Source organism: Dermacentor variabilis, chromosome 7 (assembly GCF_050947875.1).
Source record: "Dermacentor variabilis isolate Ectoservices chromosome 7, ASM5094787v1, whole genome shotgun sequence".
NCBI lineage: Eukaryota > Metazoa > Arthropoda > Arachnida > Ixodida > Ixodidae > Dermacentor > Dermacentor variabilis.
In genome coordinates, this window is record NC_134574.1 from 32,358,518 (window position 1) to 32,380,976 (window position 22,459).

At 44.4% G+C, this 22,459-nt stretch overlaps 1 protein-coding gene across 2 annotated transcripts in view; it reads left to right on the forward strand.

Annotated features, from left to right (window-relative positions):
• The window catches only part of LOC142588997 (uncharacterized), a 131,602-nt gene that overhangs the window by 97,842 nt on the left and 11,301 nt on the right, over nucleotides 1-22,459 (forward strand). Inside the window, exon 4 of one of the 2 annotated variants that reach the window (XM_075700790.1) lies at nucleotides 5,796-5,879. The exons of the other annotated variant lie outside the window; for it this stretch is intronic. Within the exon in view, the coding sequence (XP_075556905.1) occupies nucleotides 5,796-5,879 (84 nt within the window). The remainder of the gene's footprint in view (nucleotides 1-5,795; nucleotides 5,880-22,459) is intronic. 2 annotated transcript variants of the gene reach the window in all.

Below are 22,459 nucleotides of genomic sequence, written 5' to 3' on the forward strand. Positions count from 1 at the left end.
TCGTTTTTCAAGCAAACAAAAGTGACCTCCTATGAACGAGGAGAGCGTTTGATTGGTCTGTTCAGACAACCCTGCGGGTGACCGCCCGGTGCTTGCGTTGGTGGTTACGCAAATTTGACGTCAGGAAATTGGAATAGAAACATATTGGAATAGTTTTACGTTATAGGGCCCCTGGTGTATTTCCGCCATTGCTAAAGCGTGCGAAGGCCATCCCAGTTTTTAAAAAAGGTACTAAACAATTAATTTCAAATTACGGTCAAATCTCGATTCTTTCTTTCCTAAGTAAAATAATTGAGAAATTATTTTTGATGAGATTAGGCAAGTAATTGGAAAAATTCCATATAATTAAATCCTGCCAGTTCGGTTTTCGGTCTGGAAGCTCCACCAACTTAGCTCTACTTTGCTTAACTGATTTTATTAAGAATAGCCTTGACAATAATGAATTCGTTGGTTCAGTTTTCTTAGACCTTACTAAGGCATTTGATACTATTCTTCACATGATTTTATTTCGTAAACTGGACGCATATTGGATAACTGGCCCTGCCCTGACTTTCTTAAGAAGTTATTTGTCTGATAGGGAATATATTGTTTATGCGTGTGAAACTTTTTCCAGTTCTAAAAAACTTAACCAAGGGGTACCACAAGGCTCAATACTGGGGCCTTTGCTTTTTTCTCTTTACATTAATGATAAGCCAGACGTCACTGACTTAAGTCATTACGTTCTATATGCTGACGATACAACTATATCTATAGCTGATAAGTGTATCTGTTCTCTAGTAATCAAGCTATACAAAACTCTTGACCACCTAAAGAATTGGCGTAATGACAACGACCTAGGCATTAATCCATCTTAAACGAAATTTTTAGTACTCCATTCGCACCAAAAATCACTAATTATTCCTGCTTCGTTAACCTTAGGCAATCATTCTATTCCCATTAGCGACTCCGTTTCATTTCTAGGGGTTATCCTAGACAGCCATCTGAAGTTTCACCTGCACATAAATCACGTGAAGCTGAAGTGCGCTTTGGTATCCCCGCACTTATCAAGGCACGACACTATTTTTCTCCTTCTGCTTTGTTTTCACTCTACCTTGCGTTCATTCATTCACACATTAACTACGGATTAATCGTTCGGGGTAATACATATCTATGTCATTTGTCTTCAGTTCAGCATATATAAAATCGAGCAATCCGTATCATCACCCACAGTTCACCGCGCTCTAATGCTATCGGCCTGCTTGAGCAGTACAAAATTCTACGCATAAAAAGATTATTCAATTACAATTTAGCAATAATGTTTTGTAGATTGCTTGATTCTCAGCTGACCTTTCAATATATTCAAAGCAGCTCCCTTAGAAATACAAACCCTACTAGGTTCGCTTCTAATTATAATTTTCTGTTACCATCAGTTCGTAATAACTATGGTAAAAAACATCTACATTCGCTACCATTACACTTTGGAATCGTATGCCTGCTTCGCTTAAAATACTGCCTACATATCAGCGTTTCAAAGCTTCCCTAAAAGACTTTTTGCTAACCTCTGATAATTTTCCTAATAAATATTTGTATTTTCATAATCTCCTGACTAATAAGTATCACCCATTCTTTATTTTTTGCAGTGTTCACATTGCGCCACATATTTTATCCCTATTTGTTCGTTCTTTTTTTTTGCTTTTTGCCTTTAACAATTGTATAAATTTTGTCACTCCCGTTGTTATATCTGTTACACTATATCGATTAGAGCATAGTTTCTTTGGTTTTTCTTCTTTTTTCTTTTGGTTATCATTTGCTTTTATTGCAACTAATGTATTATTATGCTATCCACTGTTTTGCTGCCAACTATGTTACAATTCTGTTGTAGTTACTAAACGAGGGTCCCGCTTTCAGTGAGTGAGTGAGTGAGTTAAGAAACATTGTTGTGAACGCCTGTAGAACGGTAAGCCTTCCCCTATTAGGGAGGCGTTACCGTGGCGTGGCCATGACGTGTTCACGGCCTGTGGCGCCTCTACTTCGGCCACGGCCGCACTATTCCCTTTGGTCGACCGCGCCTGCCCCTCTTTTGGGGTGGCAGCCTCCCTCCGGTTTCGCTCGGTCGTTGCCTCTCGAGGGCCGCCGAGATCTGCTGGACGGCCTGGGATTGGACATCTTGGTCATAGCATCTCGTTGCGGCCTCGAGCCGCGGCGGGATCGTTGTTATTGTTGCAGCTTCATGCGGATTCTTAGCACAGTCCCAAAGGATGTGAGCTGCAGTCGCTCTTTCCTTTTGGCACACACAGCACAGATCACTTTCATAAACGCTTGGACACACGCGCCTCATCAGCACCGGGGTGAATAACGACCCCGTTTGAAGTTGTCGATATAAAACCGCCTCCTTACGGGTCAAGCCCGGATGAGGTGGCGGCATAGTCGTTCGCTCTAGTCGGTACCATTTCACAATTTCGTTGTAGGAAGTCATTTTGTACTTGGTTTCCCACCACCACGACGGGTCGGCTGTAGTAGCAGCGGCACGGTTAGTTAGTCCTCGCGCCGCCGCGTTCGCCGTCTCGTTGTGTTTAGCGTTGCCGTGATCCAACACATCACTGCCCATGTGGGCCGGAATACACTTTATCACCACACACCGACTATCACTCGCGAGATCGACCACACGCAACACACGCGCGGCTTCACCACACACCCTTGCTCTGGCGTAATTTTTCACTGCCGTCCTAGAATCACAGAGCACAGTCCTGCACTCGGGGTCGGCGACGGCCAAAGCAATGGCCACCTCCTCGGCTTGATGCGCCCTTCGAGTCCGCACACTCGCCGCTGTTCTCGTTGCACCGGTCGATGCCCCGACGACTGCAGCGGCAAATGCCTTTCTGTCATGTGGATACTCTGCCGCGTCCACAAACACGGCACCCCTGTCTTTGGCATGGAGATCGATGAGCGCCTTGGCCCTCGCCGCCCGCCGCTCTTTGTGGAACTCAGGGTTCATATTTCTTGGCACCGGACATACCCGTAGCCGTCTACTACTTGCGTCCGGTACAGGCACCTCTGTATTTTCGGGTCCCATTTCCTTTAATCCCAGGACTAGGTGACGCAGCACTTGTCTGCCCATTCTTGTTTCTGATAGCCGCGCGAGCGGAGCGGTCCTCTGCGCCTCGGCGATTGCCTCCAGGGTGTTATGCACTCCCAAGGCCAGGAACTTGTCGGTGCTTGTGCAGTCGAGAAGTGCTGAAGAGGATGGTACTAGCGTCTGCAATTGGTCCGCTTCCCCTTGCTTAGCCGGACGTGGCTGGTTAAAAAGCACGGCGGCGTGCAACGGAAGGTTAATATTGCCGCTAAAACGGATCCTCAGCAGATAATAATAGGCAGAATGACATTGTAAACTTGCCGAAAAGGCTCGATAGCGTTATACGGCAGCGGGAAAGTCATGCCCAAATAATGTCATGGTATCCGGCAGGGGCGACTAGCAAGCGCTTGAGCGATCGGCAGGCAGCCATTTTCTACGCCTTCCAGAACGGGGAAGTTCAGAAAGAAATCCGCCTATTCAGGAAGGAATTGAGTTTAGTTTGGCATATTGATGCATTTTAACGTGGACACATCACTTTGACGCGGTGAGCTTTCGGGGTTTTGTGATCTCGCATGATGCATATGCGAAGGGGGAGCAGCCGGAAAACTTTTGACCAATTCGAGAGGGCTAAATGCGAAAACACGCTAATCAGAAATAATTATGATTCTTTTGTTTGGTCTAATGATCCATAATCAGTGTGTACATGTCTAATTTGATGTTGAGCTATGGCATCTTTCGTGACGTCACGTGACAGAGGGGTGAAGTGGGGGTGGCCCAAAAAGGTTTTGACCGCGGAGGGCTGAGTGCAGAACTGGAATAGAAAAGTTTGGAACAGCATTATGTTTTATCACTCTTGGTTTAGAATACTGTCAACTTTTTTGTAGGCGAACGTATCACTTTGCTGAGTAGAAAATTGTCAGTAAGGTCCTGCTGTTGCCCCTTATTTTGAACCGAATGTCCCCTTGAGCACTTTCCGTGTCGCTTTTTGTGAATAAGCTAATGGTGACGTCATACCAGAAGTAACATAGTGCATAACAGGCGGTGCCATTTTGGCTTTCCATTTTCGTCATTTTCTAGGTTACAAGGGGGCCAGGAGGAGGGGGCACATTCTGTAAGAGTTCACCTAGCGGACTTCCAATTTCGCCTGCTGCTTAGTGCTCATTGGCTGAGCGGGGTAAGAATGAGAAGGATACAGGTGCCCCAGACTCTCTCAATTTCGCTTTTACAGCTCCAGCCAATGGGCGGTGTCGAAACGGACCGTCCACAATGTGAATTAAAGAAATACCTCTCCCCCATCGCTCAAAATATCTGAGGAGTTTGACTGGTGGATCGGCTTTCATGCGATAGCAATCACATAAACACTGAGGCTGCAATTCGGCCGTCGCCGTCTCCTTGACGTTCCGCAAGAGAGCAAGCGTGTGAGGACGAGCCGGCGAACGCAGTTCAATCACGCTTGCGCGAGCGAGGAACGCGGTGCGGATACGTGCCCTCTCCTGTGGCGCGCGAGGCGGGGCGGTCAGGCGAGCGAGGAGGGGCGCTCTTCTCCGGCGGCTCTAGGGTGCCTCGTTGTCATCCTCGCCCGCCGCTCCATACAGAGTGGAGACAAGCGCAGCATCTACTTCAGCGTTGACCACGCGAATCGCGGACGCCTTCGGCGGACGCCGTAGGGACGCGTTGCCGGCGCTCGTGTGTCTTTAAAACGATCTGGGACCTAGCCAAAGTGCGCGCACGCGTGGGCATCATCTTCCAACCGATCCGCAATGTTTGGAGAGTGCGCGTAGTGCCGGTAGCTTCGGATGCGCTGTGCTTTCGACGTTTCGTTCAGGCATGAAGCGAGACATGCATGAAGGTCGATTCACATGCTGCTGCCGCGATTCCTCACTCCCGAATTTTCACAGCGAGTTTCCACGCTCATCGAGGGAGGTGTGTTCACGTTTAGCGGTACGCGCGTGACACCATGCAAGCTGGGTAATTTAATTGAAACACGTGGACAGGCTAGTTGGTTTGAATCCATGATAGAATGTGTAAGCGCGCCTTAACAAGGAGGTAGAAAGAAGCAGACAAAGACATCGCTGTCTCTGTGTGTCGGTTTCTTTCTACGTCCTGGTTGAGTAATGCTTACATATTCTATGATTGTTAATTTAGTAAGTGAATGTTAGCTAGTTTATACTGCATTATACTACCATCCTTACTTTTAGAGCTATGTACTTATTTCCTGTCGCAATCGGTGCTTCGCCTTTCGGGCGGAACTGCGAATTTGTTGACGGATGTCTAATTCTTCCATCTACCTCGACTTAGTATTTTCTTCTAGTGTCAGTGTCCGTTTAAATATGCGTACGTTGTGTAAATTATTCTGCAGCCCCCGTAGTTTTGCATCACGGCAATAAACGCTGTAATTTAATTATGATTGTCGTATAATGATGTTACAGAAGGATTGTCAGAAATAGGCATTTTCTATCTGCTCCACAATTTTTCATTTGAAAAATGCGACAAGCCTTTCGCAATAATGTAAGAATGAATCGAACAATAATGTTAGTGCGTATTGGAGATAAAGCTTTTCAAAGTATTACTTGAGGAAAGAATGGTCAATGTTAAGATGCCAAGATTACACAACAGGTTACGGCACGCCCATAAGCATTTGCTTGGTCGCTTTGCGGCCTCTACACGCCCATAATAGGCACATAAATGTGATCGTGCGGATCTGGGTGCTCATTTTTGTAATTTCCGAAAATTTCTGTTCCAGATCCCGATCACGCTGAAACGGCAGAAATCCGTTACACCGATTACGATACTTGCTTTATCGTCAAGTTTCCGTACTTCGGAGAGCGTAAGCATTTATCTTTATTCGAAATAGTTTGTCTCTAGACTATCACACATTAAATGTACCACGTTGTTGTCTGCTGATTGTATAAGAAGTCCGGCGGGATGACTATGACAATGCTTTCTTTTGTGTTATTATTCCTAAAGCAATACTGCTTAATCTCTAGGAAAATATTTCACTGCACACACAAGCTTCATGAAAAAAATGCACCGCACACTAAACTATCTTCGTTGTCTGATATTTTTAGGCTACATTTGAATCGTTCCCTTTCAAATAAATACTGTAGTATGCTTGATATTGTTTTTCTGCATGATCTCTCTTCCTCGTTTTGTTGTGTTTTCATGTTGGTGCTGCAGTTGTGATTGAATGAGACCTTCAAGTGAGATCTCATGTGCGCCTGCTCAAAAACAATTATACTTTGTGATCATGAAGATTCTATGCACGTGAACTTTACAAATGATGTCACTGCAATTTTCCTAACCGTCGATAGAGTGCTATCCATAATTTCGACCACAATTATAATGTCAGGGAAGAAAAGTAGCCAGCGCTTGCTCCAGGCACCAGTCTCTTCGTGAAAATGTTTAGCGAAAGAAAAGTTTTATCTACGTTTCGCATAAGTTGGACGAAGCAACACCTAGGAAAATTTGTTCCATCTTACCGTTTCTCGTTGTGTTTACCGGTTGAGAGCATGCTCAATAAGTGACGAAGCATGCTTTCTCACTTAGTACGGAAACTTTTAAGAGAATAGAGTAAGGAAAATATTTAAAAGATAATGTCTTTGTACGATAATTAAAATGGCCAGTGTTTCTGAGCAAGAACCAGTCGTCCATTTTCATGTGCGTGAAATATACTTTGCTGAAACGCGCTTTTCCAAAACATATGTAGTGGTCAACCATGCGCAACTTTTTATCCTTTTGCACTTTGTAGTCATGGACATGAGCAAATGCTGCGAAAGCAGGACCAAGTTTTTTAAAAAAGATTTATGTTGTCATCAAATTTTGTGTAAAGACACATAGAAAATTTGCATATACTGTTCAGCCCCAAACACTGCCTTTATTACTTTAGCTATGTTTCATTTTTCTCCTTTTTTAATCCTTTTCTCTCTCTCTTATGCATCCAATCCCATTGCCCCTCCCTCAGTACAGGGTATCCAAGCGGAGATAATCTCTAGTTAGACTCCCTGTATTTTTTTGCCTTTCTCTCTCTCTTAGCTGCGTTCTTTACGCGTTTACATGTTGGACGCCTTATTATGACACAGAGTGATTTGTTTCTGAATAGGAGCCTAAGTTTTGAAGCCTGAATGTTGACAAACCTAAAGCTCTTTCAGAAGCGTCGCCCGTCATGCCAAGCAATCGCGGCAGCGGGACAATTGAAAGGTTCAGAGTCCTCCGCCAGCTCGTTGTCATCACAGTTCGCGCTATTAGAAGTATGCAGAGACGGGAAATTTTTACTTTGACTGACTATCGCAACGCATCCCTTGGCATTGATATTTTATGCGTTGCTGTCGCGGAAAGCTTTGCGCACATACCTTGCACCGTTGAGCTGTTAGAAAACAAGAATGAGCGCAAAGGTTGCCTGAATTTGAAACATTAAAACAAACCATGCCGGATGTAACACTTGAATGTAATTATAATAGGACTGTACGATATAATGTCATGAAGTCATTCAGAATATCGGCAGCACACTGTTCAGTGCAGACGCTGCTAAAGTGTCCATGATTGTTATTACTTCGTGGGAACGGTTACACAGCAGGCCACAAAAGAGGCCCGGAAAGTAACACACCAAACCAGAAAAAGAAGAAAAAAATATTTGACCTGGATTTTGCTTATTGAAGGAGTCAATATATTAGACGTTCTTCAAATGTGCTAGTGTAACAAAACCATTTACTTTATTTAAGAAGCAACTGTGCAAAAATATATTATTTCAATTATTGCCCGATTATCTGAATAACTGATTTTTTTTTCATTGCTTAGTGCACTGACTGCAAGTCTACTGTACTAAAAAGTGGTGCCATTGATTGAAGCGTTATGGTACCACAGAATATTGCCTTACGTTAGGTAGAACCAGTAATATAAAAACACAGAGCATGAAGATATTGTGCTGTGAATATATTACAATAAATGAAGAAATAGATTACAAAAGAACAGTACCATTACAATCATGCTAATGCCTACATTTTAGGCCTGTCCACTACTGGGCTAGTGGCTTTGCGCATTGGTTCTGTCCTGTCCGTTTGGTCTGTTCTTTTTTCCGATGTAATTTACCACTCAACACAATGATCTATGTCTATGGTTATGAGGAAAAGGTGTCAAAAATTCACTCCTATTTACAAAGCGTGTGCAGGCTTCATGATGTTTGCTCAGTAGTATTTGCAAAAAAACTATAAGATGATTACTTTGTACACGTGTGCCAAATAAAAACGAGCTCCTTTGACTATACAGGCCCTTTGAAAGCGGTTTGTCGATAGTACCGCGTTTAAATGGAGAGTTGATAATTTATGCTGTTCCGAGAAGAAAACAAACCACACAAAAAGAAAGCTTCTGCTTCTCTCAAACGTCGGAGTAACAAAAGTTAAGGAAGGATGAATTGGCGCACTTGCTTGCGCACTGCAATGCCTGCTCCTGTAAACCACACTTCAAGGAGTTAAAGGTTATGGGGAGAGGCCAGGATCAGACTGCACGCGAACTGCTGGATGCATATCAGATAAAGAAGAAAGGCCAAGACTGTGTTACCGATACTTCCGTTAGGTTGTTTCAATCGAAGATCGATTTTCTGATAAGTGGTCGCTCCGCTAGGCTGATTAGTGTTCTTGTTGCTACATTTTGCGAATGTTCTATTTGTCTATATATAGGCTCAGGTTGCCGTGAAGAAACCAATTGAAAGTTACCGCCTGTGTTGTTTTTGTGTTTTCTCCCCCTGTTCCCGACTTTATTAGCACGCAATACGATATGCTCCAACGTCGCCACGTGTTGAGTTGCAGAGCTTTTTTCAAGTCCCACAGAATTCGTATCAAGAGGCTACAAGAGTTTGATACAATTACCCGCAGCGTCGCGCAGTTCAGGGAGTTTCGCACCTCCTTCACTGCATGCAAGACAAAGAAGCGCGATTCTTGCGTGCAGAAACCTATATGTTTAAAACGAAATAATTTTACAATGCAAACTTTCAATTAAAGCACTTTGGAATGTTATAATGAAAATTTAGGTTTGCGTCTGGCTGTCGGTCCGAAAATATTGCAACAAAGAAGCGCGACACAAAAACCAAACGCATCTAACCTGGTTTCTAAAATTGGTATATGAAAGCGCTGCGAAATATCAGATGTTGCTTGCTTCGAATTATTATCACGTTGTAGTCACTTTGGACAACACAGCAGCGGTACTGTGAATTGATGAACGAACATTATGCTGGGGGAACCTGTGCCCAGAAAAAGGAGTAACAGTCAAACAGAAGGATAGCGGCGAACACACTCGGTGTTCGGTCTAAAATATGATCTGCGGGTCAGCCGCGTATACATCGCACATTTTATTAATTTATATATATTTATTTGTTTCATTACCTTCAGTGATTGAAGGCGTTACAGACGGCAGTGGGAGGGAAGAAATACAGAATTGTTGTGATTGTTGGCGGCTAGTAAATACAATAATAATGGTCGACATCAGATTTAAATGCAGAAACGCTTGGAATGGTGACGGCGTAGGTGGGTCGGTGGTATCATTCCCAGGTTGTCTTTGGCAAGAATGAACCGGAAAATATGTTAGTGTGGCAAAAAAGAATTTCAACTTTATGATGGTGATTAGTACGGGAAGACAAATAAGATGGCTCATTAAAAAGTTCATTTTTCAGGTGTCCATAATGAAAAATCAGATGAATTAAATGTAACCTAAACACGGTTCTTCGCAGTGGAAGGTTAGGATGTTTCAAAACGTGTTTCATCGACGATGCACTTCAAAAGCGCAAATAATTTGACAGCTTGAAACGCGCACTGCGGCTTTGTAGTTATTCTAATTGGTTATTAAGATATTTTTTTACTGTGATCCCACAAAGCGCATGCATATTTAAGCTTAAAGCTTACATGTGTTTTATATAATGTTAATTTAGGAGACAATGGTGCCCTTCAGAAGTTGCGGCGTAAGAAACCCAGCATGCGATTAGTATTGTTAGCACTGACGCAATTAACATGGGTTTGCCAAGAAAGGTTAGCAGTCAGGTGTACACCCGAATACTTATACTTGGTAACCTTGTATCGTACAGAGCCATGAATGTGATAAAAAGGTAGGGTTAGAAGAAGAAGCTTTTCGAGGGATTCTCTTTACTTTACACTTCTTAACGTTCAAAAGCATTTGTCATGCGTTGCACCGGTTAGTTATATAGCGTCGAGGTGAGTTTGAAATGCTGCAAGATCAGTGTCAGATAATATTGTGCGATAAATTACGCAGTCATCAGTGTACAGCCTAATTGATGATTGAACAGAATTATCAAGGTTGTTAATGTAGGATAAAAATAAAAGTGGGCCGAGGGCAGAACCCTACGGCCCACCAGAAGTAACTGGACAGGAAGAGGAACCAAAATTGTTAGCTGTCACAAATTGTGTTCTCTTAGAAAAAAAATATTCAGTCCAGGCAAAAATGTTAAGACCGACATTTAATTTCCTTACCTTCAAACGAAATAGAGGGTGACAGACGTGGTCAAACGCTTTCTGAAAGTCCAAGAATATACAGCCGACAAAACAGCAGTTGTCAATACCAGCGCAAAGTTCATTGGTCAAGCGAATTAGTTGCGTCTCGCACGAAAATGATTTATGAAACACATGCTGTTTCGTCATAAAGAATGCATAACGCTCGAAGAACTTAACTAGACATGAGTAAATAACATATTCTAATAGTTTGCAAGGAATGCTAGGTAATGATATAGGTCCGAATATATGGTGAATTGACGTCACCAGACTTGAAAAGCGATAGCACTTTGCCCACCTCCTAATCGCCAGGCAACTGGACAGAAGCGATGGACCGTGAAAAAGTTCTGTTAATATAATAGATGAGTACATTGCAGGGTTCTTCAAAAAAATTGAGTTGATACCGTCCGTTACGCATGACGAAGGCGATTTCAAGTTTTTCATTACATGCGACATACCAAAATGATCTACAATCGCAGGATCAATCGGTGGGTAATCCATTCTAAAATACGAGGATGATACTTGGGAAAAAGAGATTGTCAACGTTTCGTTTAACATGGAGCAACATTGAGAAAGTGGAATAGGGTCACTGTCATTATTGTTTATTGAGACTGCACTGTCTTTAGAACCATCAACTATGTTCCAAAGCTTTTTAGGTGTTTTTATAAGTAATGATGGGAGAGCTTCATTAAAAAATAGACATCCTTCTCTTCACATGCTGCATTCTTAAATGCTAAAATTGCCGAGATGGTATTCATTCCACAACTCAGAGTTTTTCGATCGCTTAGCTTTGCGAAACGGTCGCTCTTTGTTAGCGCTCTGCTCCTCCGGAGTTGTAAGAGAAAGTCAAAATGAACAACGGTTGGTTGTCTATGTGGTTTTATTTATATAAACGCACAGGGAGACCGGTCACTATCCCAAAGTAGACACGCCAGACATGACGGTGCCGCCACCCCGGCAGATCGGAAGGAAACGAGGTGCGCACGAGCTTAGAATGATGACAAAGGCATAGCCGACGTGGGCTGCAAAGCGGTAAATATTTGAGAAACGTTTGTTGTCTACCTGATAGTTTAGTGAGCTTGAAAGTGGTGCTTAATGATGTCCAATTTACTCAAGATCCGCATGCGAGTGATGAGGCATATCAGGTTTTGCTTAGAATCAAGCGATATTATTTCAATTTCGAGACCGTAGGTAATGCTCGCACAGAAGAAAAACTTAACGGAAGGTTAGCTCCCCCCCCCCCTTAAACACCTTTGCTGTAAAAAGTAAAGCACACGTAGTCAAGAAAATAACCAGCAAACAAAGAAACAAAGTCCGACAGTTGGTTAGCACTGGTAGAAGGGGATAAGGCGCCCAATATGGAAATCTTCAGGTCCCGAGCGGCGCGGTTGTAATTGCTTATGGCTTCCTCGTACGACCTCTTAATTTAGTGTGCTATGACATCGCATGATCTTGTAGGCACCGAAATGATCACAAATGCTTCTTAGTCCTCGTCGGCATATCGGGGACTAAACCCAAACAGGGTCGCTTGGCTGAAATTTCACTTTGAGAGAGTAGCTCTTATCAACAGCAAGAATTAAGGCGACATTTGCCGGCATGAATACAGCGGCACCAACCGTCATTGCTCGGCTCCTACGAATACACACAGTTGCCAGACTACTTAGTCACGGCAGGCTTAACACAGCTGTCCGACCGTTCTGGCAGGGTAGTTCCCACCCCACCACAAGTCCAAGTCCATTTGGAAGGAAGACACTACTAAACATATAAGCCATAGTCCAGAAGATGGCGGGGTACGATACGGTGACGACGGGATCTTTCGTCTTGTTGGCTGTCTTGAGGGTCAGCTAGGGTGGCAATATGGGTTTGTCGGTCAGTCATCATGGAATGGTGTCTGAACACTGCAGAAAAACGAGGACATAAGAAGATATGAAAACGAAGACAAATGCTAGCTAGGAACAATGAAAATTTATTTCACTGATCGGTCTAACTAATACATCCAAACAGTCACGCGCACAGCGATACCCATGAAGATACACGCATATGACACATCAAACCGGTACATAAAGAATATAAAAGAAAACCCAAATCACATATTGCAAATGCGGTCAGCTTTCATGGCATGCGCCAATAATCTAACATAGTGAGATGCATTGATCATCGGCCAGGAGGATTTGCTCAGTTTCTAATATTCTACACACTCGCGCTTATCCCTATCAATAATAGTGGTGTCTTCTAGAAGTGAGTAGAAATAAGCGACATGAACACGTTTTGCAATGAAAAGCCAGGAAACCGTCGCTTGATACACTATGATAATTCCTTCGGTACTCTCGTAAGCGCTCATTGATGCGTCTTGCGGTTTGGCCTATGTAGCATTTACTGGAAATAAATTTTTGTTTTTTATGGTTACCGCTTGTCTTCGTTCCTTCTCTCGCCCATTATTTTGCTGCGTTTTCAAGATACCATTGCCTTTGAAAGTCAGAATCCGCCGTTTTGTGAGCAGTAGTCGCATCTGCAGTCTTGAGCACACCTAGTGTCAGTGCTTGATTTTCCCGTGCAGATGCAGCAAGGATACGATCAAAACATCGAGGATGGTGCTTTTTAATTTTGCTTACCTGACCAACTCGGGTTTCCTGCATAGACGTAGTGGAGTTTGTGACGCGGCAGATCTCATATGTCACTCGTGTCTTCTGTGTAATTACTTGATATAGGCCTTTGAATTGTCGCGCGAGTTTGTCAATAGCATAATGTATCGGCTCCTGTCTTTGAATCCACAAAAAATCGGTGACTGAATGACACACTGCGGTTCTATCATAGATGATCGGCCCGTCTGCTTGAGCTTCTTCTCAATCATTTACAGCTTCCCTACGTAGACCTCGAAGGGCTAAGAGCTTACCGAATGTGTGAGAAACTTGAGGTGGGTGAACTTTTGAGTAAGGTAATTTGGAAAACAATCCAAAAAGCAAGTGAAAAGAGAAAACTCAGTACTGCTGTGACGGGTGATGTTGACAGCAGAGCAATTTAGTCGCTCGTAGTCACGGGGGCCGTTACACATCTTCCCAATCATTGTCACTAGTGTGCGATTGGCTTGTTAAATGAGTCCATCGCTGGCTGCGCGAAGAGCAACAGAGAAATGCAGATTAACACCATGCATATGCATAAAGTTCTTGAATGGACTGTGTTAAAATTACTTAGCCTCATCGCACAAAGGGATCTATGGCTCGAAATCACCTAAAAAAACACTGTGTACAAAAGCTACAACACATCTTTCGTTGACGTTGGCACAGCAGTGTGCACAATGTACTTTGTCGTGAAGTCATTACCGTTCAGAATATGTTTCTCTTCCTAAACTGCCGTCGCTGTCATGTATTGAAGTACTATAGCACTGAAAGGGATCTCGCTCGTTGGCATAAAGCACATGGGGCCGACCGACTTCGTTGTGGGCCGCTGGTATACGTGAAAGACGTGACACGATAGAATGCACTTAGCTGCTGTAGCGGCCATTTTTGGCCACCAATTTGAGTTTTGAGTGCAAGTGACGTCTCCACGTGACCACTGACATCGTGGGTGACATCAAGTACTTCCTGTTGGGTCTTTGCTGGGACAACAATCGTGCCACGTTTGCACTGACAAACTTGCAGAGAATGTCATCTATCAAGACAAGGTTTCGTGTGCCCTCTCCAGACATCAGTCGAGCGCGGATGGCCTTAGCTATCTCATCTTCAGTTTGAATGAGCACACGAGTAACGTGATAGCGTATTATCTACATGGTTTGGTCGTCCTGGTCGGGCCTCGACAGAGAAGTCAGTCTCTGCATGATCAGGCAGCATCCTTGTAAAGCATTGGGAAGACTTGAAATGTGTAGTTAGACAGGCTATTGAGCAGTTAAATCTCAGTAGATGGGAGTGTTGGTACAGTAGGCAGTGCCTGAACTTTGTCCAATGGATTGTCTAATGCATGGCCAAAGCCTTTCAAACATTGCTGTGCAGTTTTTGCTGTGCTTCTGTAAGCTACCTGATAACATATTCTATGACGACCTCTTTGCCGTTTCGTCTCTCAGTAAGCAGAGCTCCCCGTACTCTTGCTGAAGCATCGCTTGAGACTGTGGTAGGTGCATCAGCGTCATATTAGCTCAGTATAGGGATTGACGTGAGCGCATTTGGGATTGCCTCGAAGACGTGTTTGGTAGGCGGGGATCCACTGAAAATGAGTTTTCTGAAGGGCAGGTTCCAGTGGCACTGCCATTTTCGAATAGTTGTGAATAAATGATCTATAAAATAATGGTTCAAATCCGGGCTAGTTGGTATATAGTTGAAGGAAACAACCAGTCACAAAACACAAAGGATGGGGTATGGGGTATGTCGGTGGATGCCTTTCTAGAACTCTTATCCTTTTATCTGTCATCCACTATTGTTGAATTCAAAGGCTGCTTGTTCGTTCAGAAAAAAATGAAAATGTATTGGCTATGGTGTGGCTCGAGTGCTCTTCCAGACTTTTTTAGCAAAATTTGACAGGACACTTCAAGACTTCGTTAAAAACGAGCGTGTGTGGAAAGGTTTTATGTAATGTGGGCGACTTTTTTAGTATTTTAGAGCTTTTACCTAACGTCACTCTGCCCGCAGCAGCAGGCGATGCATTGACTGATTTTAAACCTTCTTCGCGCACTCTTATTTCATTCCTGAACTTCCTAGCAATCATTAAATCAGGTTCCTAGAACTACAAGTAACATCCTTTGATGACAGGCTTTTATGCGGGATGCTTTCACCTACAGGAAAGAAAGCTCTTTTACCATTGTCCATTTTTTTTATTTTGTTCAAGTTCAAGAGAAATAATTAGGTTAACTTGGCATCAATCTCAACCAGTGGATGCATATTCTAATTCTGGGTGTATTAGTGTCGTACACATCAGTAGTTTTAAATTTGGCGGAGCGGAATGAAAATTTCGGCGCAAACAACCTAACGTACGGTTGGCATTGCTAATTATGTAATTAGTATGAGCAGCCCATGACAGGTTAGGGGTAATATGAGCTCCCAGGTATCTATAGTTATCAATGGATTCAAGCACAATGTTATCCAGGTAATACTTAGATAAGGCATGAGCCGTTCGGGATATTCTGATTACTTGGCATTTGTTAATATTATGTTCTGTTAGCCATTTCTCACACCAGCTAGAAATAATGTTTAAATCGGCCTGCAGTACAGTTATGTCATCGTAGTTACTTATGTTATGAATAACAGCGCGATAATCGGCAAAAGGATGAATATTTGAGGATATTTCAAAAGGAAGGTGGTTAGTATCGATAATAAATAAAAGAGGACTTAGTACAGAACCTTGTGGTACACCTGATCATTCTTTAGTGAAAGCAGTTATGGTCGTTAGCGCTGACGAATTGAAAACGATTGGTTAGAAAACATTTATCCAATTTAAGAGGTTACAGTCAAGAATAAGAAGGCTTAGATTGGTTAGTAATAGCTTGTGACATACCTTAACAAATGCTTTGGACAAGTCTAGGAAAATGCAGTCGGCAAATGACGATTGAACTAGAATGCATTGTAACTTGTGCGTAAACAAGATGCGCTGTGCTTCGCACGAGTAATTTCTCTGGAGTCCACGCTGCGCTGATGTGAAAAATGAAATAGTTTCGAGAAAATTAACCTGATGACTATATATATGATTATGTCAATAGGCACAGTAATAGGTCCAGGAAGGCGAACAGGTAACTTCTGGCAAGGTCGTTAAAAATGTAGTTGGCGCGGGGCAGTGGCTTTAGGCCGTTCAGAGTCATGAAATTATGGACATGTAGTTCACACAGAGCCCTTTTTTGTACTTCTGAGTCTCTATAACGGCTGGGAATGTCCATAGTCAAGGTGATAGTTGTGTTAAGTCCTTCGCTAGCAATGTTAACGTCTGGGTCTCCAGAAACTGTCAATAACTCCTCGGGTAACGATAAGGCTTTCGCCCGAACGCTTTGGAACCAAGTTGGAGCCTAATCTCAAGCTGAATTCTATCATAATGTTCATTGTCATCAGGAACGGCAGTCAAGAGAAAGACATGCTGTTTCACGGCACATTTCATAGCCTCCTGGCTTTCAGGTACGAGTTGTGGGTTAAGAGGAATAGCAACAAGGGGCTGGCTAGTCGAATCTGTAAATAGGTGGTCTCCTGTGGAATTAGCTTGCACGACGACAGTAAAACGTGCCTGTTGCACGTCAGTAATGGTTGTGTTGGTGATCTTGCTCCACAATGGCTCATTCCCATCAGGTTTGTGTTTCATTTGAAGTGGTTCTGTTAGGACGGCATAAGTATGCTAAAGCTAACATGTTGAGGATCAGAGCACTTGCTATTCGCGGTATCAGTTCCTCTTTGCGTTGCACTGAGACATTCTGGGAAAGCTGGCAAATGGCAGGTAGCTGAGGGGCCTTGATGGACGTTGCGCTCGCGCAGCGTAGAACCAGTCCTCTCCTAGGTTTAGTGGAAGAGCATTCTGTCTGAGTACATCAGCTGCAGCGATTGCAGATAATGACCCGATATTTATTTTCATGAATGTGCACCCCTCGGGCATCCCTGTGCTTCCTTCGACTACAAATAATGGTGGTTTGGTTCATTGTCCCACTTCGAGATTCGTTGCTAAGTGTGCGGTAAAATAATTACATGCGACCCAATGTCTGGAAAGGCACGGGCTACTCAAAGACCTTGCACATTGGCTGTCACTACAGCATATGTGAGCTTGGAGCCCAGCAAGATACCTGCAACATGGCAGCGTGTGCCATTGGTATCTTTTAGTATTGTCAGCGTGTTGCGCGACTGTGCTGGTTTGGTGCACTTGGTGGCAAAGTGACCTTTTTTGTTACACTTGTACCAAACAGCATCTTTCGAGTCTTGACCTTTTCGATATGCTGGCGCACCGTACTTGGATGAAGTCACCTCGTACCTGGCTTCCTGTTCAGATGGTGGCAGGTTGGCCATGCGCATGTGTGGTGGTTACACAGGCTGAGAATGCAGAGCCTGGTTTGTGTGCTGGTTCGTGACAGAACGGTCAACTTTTGCTGCATGGGCAGCGTGCGCTTGCACCCTTGGAAGAGGCTCGGTGGTCCGCGAAGTGCAAGCGACGGGATTGAGGTCTATTGCACGATCCACTTCTGTCACAGTGCTCATGAAATCATCCACGGTCCTTTGTCGCTGTACCGTGATTGCCGCAGTCATGTGGTCGTCGTGAATTCCCTGTATCAAATACTAAATGCGTTCGTTGTTAGTCAGCTGAACAGGGCACCTGCAGATAATCTTCAGTTTTTCGAATGCGAAGTTCACCAACGCCTCGCCTCTTCTTTGGGTACGAGCTGCTACGCGTCTCTGCCACTGGATGAGCAGGTGTTGCTCGCCAAGCTGATCAAGTAAAGGTTTCTTCCACTCCGGCGCCGTTGTGAATGGACTAACCGTAGTGAATATACAGTCTGTTGCATGGCCGCCGAGCTTACCCAGTGCTATCGCCAGAAGCACTGCAGGGTACCACGATGCCAACTGTTGGATTCGCTCATGAACTTCCACCAAGCGAAGAGCTACAAGGCCGGCGTCACGGCTAAACGTAGGCAGTGTTGTGGATAGGTCGGGTAGTGTCGCCACCTATAGAGTTCTGTTGGCCATGTGCGTTAGGTCAAGGCAAATTGTTGTTGCATAAAGGCAGTCAAACGTTGCGTATTTTCAGCAAGGTCGGACGTGAATGCTGCATCATCACTACTGGTGGCTTGGCGCTGGCGCTACCACACGAAGTTGCATCCTGTTCTGGCGTCGTGGAAGCTGACGACGAACGGGTACGTTTCGTAGGAATGTCGATGAGAAGGCTTTGAATATTATCGTCTTTAGGGCACGTACTCTCGATATGGCGGCGTGATCCTCTCTGATGAGCTCGACGGTGAAACCTGCGAGATCAGTGGCATTGGCTCTGTCTCACTTGATAAGCGACATGGCAGCGTCGTAGCAGATTGGTTTAGCTTGGGCTGATGTGAAGTAAGGCTGAGGCTTGTAGCTAACCGGTTGCGAAAGCTACTTTTTGGTTCTTGAGGTTGACTGGGACATCTATAAGAAAGTAGCCTTTATCATCAGCAAGGATTAGGACGATTGCATTTCACGGCATGCAAACAGTGCCAACAGCACTCATCACTAGGCTCGCCTGAATGCACACAGTTGCCAAACTACATGTTCACTGCAGGATAAACACAGCTGTTCGACTGCTCTCGCAGAGCAGTCTCACACTACGTAGCGCCATCGAAAATTTTTCTGTCGGCTGTCCGTCCTTTGCTGGTTATTGATGCGGAGGCGGATGAGTTCTCGAGCGTCGTCGTCGCGCTGCAGATAGGCCACGACTTCAAGGTTTTCTCCACCGGTGACATGTGTCAACATAGCTTCGGCAGTCAACGCCAGGCTTCTTCCGTAGACCAGCATAAACGGCACGATATCCCTTTTTTCTTGCAGCACCGTGTTGTAAGCGAAAGTTTCGTACAGAAGGACGGCATGTCGCTTATTGCGTTCGACGTAAACTTACATCGCTAACATGTCGGCAAACGTCTTGTTCCGGCGTTCCGTTAGACCATTCGTCTGTGTGTAATGTACTCCGGTGACTTGTCTGGCTATACTGCAGGATGGCTTCAGTAAGCTCAGATGTAAAAGCTGTTCGTTTGTTAGTAATGACGACTTCTGGCGCACCAAGATGCCGCAGCAGGTTCTCGCCGAAGAATTTCGCTACTTTCCCCACACTATCTTCGGACAGGGCTTTTGTTTCGGCGTAGTGTTTAAGGTGTTTGGTGACCACGACCATCCAGTTGTTTCTGGATATTGACGTCGGAAAGGGTCCCGACAAATTCATCCCGATCTGCTGAAACGGTCGGCAAGGTGGTTCGATCGGCAGTGGGAACCCCTCTGACTTTGGCCATGGTGTCGTGTGTCATTGGTAGTCTCGGGACAACGTACGTGTTCACTTCCTTGAAGTCGACAAGGCTTCTTAGCTCTGGGTCAGCCCGCTGGTGTTCTGCGAAGTCGTCGGTACTTATTGTCCCTATCAACGTGTCGTTGTCCTGGTCGAATTGCGGTAGTGGGTCAGTATGAGCGCGGAAGAGGCAGTAGATATCAGAGTGTTTTCGCCCGGGCTTTTATATCACGGCGATGTCAAAGTCTTGCAATCGGACGCTACACCATGCTTGGAATTCTGAGGGTCTTCTAAATGGGGTAGCCAACACGGAGCATGATGGCGGCGTACGAATTTTAACGGCCTGCCTATTACTAAGGGCGACATTTGGCGGTAGCCGAAATTACGGCGAGCCATTCATTTTCTGTCATTAGATACTTGGCTTCAGCTTTCGACAGCGACTAAATAGCGTAAGATATGCCCCTTTAAAGTGCGTGTTTCTTCTTGATTAGGACAGCGCCGAGACCTTCTCTGCTTGCGTCAGTGCGGATTTCGGTATTGGCGTCTTCGTCGAAGTTGGCGAGTACTGGTCGTCACTGCAGAAATCATTTTATTTCTCAATGCCTCCACTTGCGATGTTCCCCCTTATATTCGACATCGGATTTAGTGAGAAGAGCCATAGGCGAGGCAATGTGAGAAACCTTTTGACAAAGCGCCTATAGTAGGTGCAGAGACTAAGAAACCTGCGCAGTGACTTCTTGTTGATGGGCTGCGGAATGTTTGCAATGCAGCTCTTATTTGCTGGTGACGTAGTGCAGGAACAGAGTTAATGGGTAAACGAAGCAGCACTTGTCCACTGTGTGGGCCAGGTCAGATTTATGATTGCCTGTAGTACTGTTGCAAGGCAGTTAAAGTGATCGTCGAAATTTGAAGCAATGACGACGACGTTATCAACGTAGATTTGATAGGTCTGCCAGTTGAAACCAGGCAATCTGTCCATTTCATGACGGAAGGTTGCAGGTGCCGAACTAAGACGAAACGGAGTAACGTTAGGCACATACCCAAGGGGGGGGGGGTCATTGGAGCCCCCCGCCCCCCCAAGTGAAGCGGCCCAGCCCCCCTCCCCCTCCCTGCCCACGCCACCGCTCCTCACAAATTCCTAAAGCGCAGCTACATCAATCTTGATAGTTGAGAGTTGTTCAGCGGTCAACATTTTGCTGCCTTTTTCACTCCTTTTGGAGGGCGGTAGTTATCGGCATCTCTTGGGATGTGAAGACCACTTTTTTCATAGATTCGGTGCGCGCGCAATCAATTCGAAATGCGTTCAGTTGTCACCAGCTATTCAACGGTCATTCGCATCGCTGTTGCTTCGTTATTCCAACCTTCTCGGTTTAGACTCATCCATGGACCAAGAAAGCAATTGAGTTCTTAATCAGCTGGCCTGTAGGCTCGTGAAACGAGTTGCGGCCGGAGAAAACGCCAATTGGATTTTCATTATTTCTCCGAGTGACGGCTCGCCGCAAAGCTGGCAGATCTCCGGGACCATGTACCTCAGATATGGGTTAGATAAGCTGGAAAATAAAATAGGTCGAAACAGCGTTCATCTTCAAACACTGCAATAACCCTTAAATTCATAAGCAATATGACTGCCACCAGTTACGCCCTCTGGTTTTTCTCTAATTGTACACCACTTATCGTGCAAAATTGGCAACTGGAAAGAGGAGTTCCAAGGAGTTCAGAAATTAAGTGATCTACTAAGGGAAAGAGCCAAGGCAACAGTCGATCAGGAAGGAAAAGCAAAGATAATAAATTTAAAAATGGTTTATGAAAATATTTATGGATCAACAGATTTTTTTAAAATAAGGAAGTGGAGAAAACGCCGCCGGAAGTGGTGAACAATTCCGTGTGTTTTGCACGACGCTTCTAGAGTTATCAGTCGAACCGCCTGACCTATTCACTTCTCTGCTTTGTTTATGCGGGTGTTTTTCTAACCTTTCGCGGTGGGCGCAGTACGTCTAGAACCGGAGTGTCTTGTGCTCTACGCGGTTGTATTGGACTGGCAGCCACGCATCGTTAAGAAACTTACCAAATAACAATATGAATCGGTTTTGGCACTTGGTAGAGCACTAACGAGGTTTCCAAAAACTTATTGTTCCGCAAAAATATATTTCTCTATAAATACTCCAGAGCTAATTAAAAAAACACTATAATAGCCGGATACTACTTCAGGCTGCAGTGAAGCCCCGCCCACAGCCTCATAACGACCAGCCACTTTTCCGCCTCGAGGCTGCAAATAATTGGTAATTCAAGCTTTTCCTGTTTCCTAAATAAGGCGGTAACGACAAAAAAAAATTATTATTAGAGCGTAATTTTATATGTTTGCCCTCGCCTATTATAGTGTAATGGCGAAAGCTTAATTCTTTATTGAGCATAAATAATATGATTTGATATATAACTGTTTTTTTAAACAAAAAAAGCTATTAATTGTCAAGCTTCACTTCAGTTGGCAGTGAAGTTTCATGAGTAAAACCGGCTCAACAGTGAAATGAAACCGTACCGCAGACTTTTCAGTAGCGAAATGCACAGACTCCGCACACTTTGTCCTTGTCTGTTGCACACATCATTGCTTCCACCAATGAAAATACCGTTCAAGAATAGCGTACGTTCCGGGGCTATCAAGTACGACGCCATATTGAAAAGGCCGCATGAGCATGCTTTTGTTTGCCTGTGTCATTGACTAACACAACCCCGGAGGGCCCTGTGCCTTGATTGCTAACTTCTGTTTTTTTTTAAGTTGAATTGTACTATAGAAATGTTTATTTTACGCTTTCGCTTGTTTATTTGTTCTTGGCATTGTTCTTCATGCGCTTTTTTCGTGCGCGAGTCCATTTGATGCGGTTCCTTGTTTGCCAAGTAAAGGAGAGGTGTATCTCGCAGGCCCACCCGTGAGATATACCCTATTTCACTTCTCGTTTGCGCGTTTCCGCGTCTTTATGGCGAATGGTGCGAGTTAATGATATTT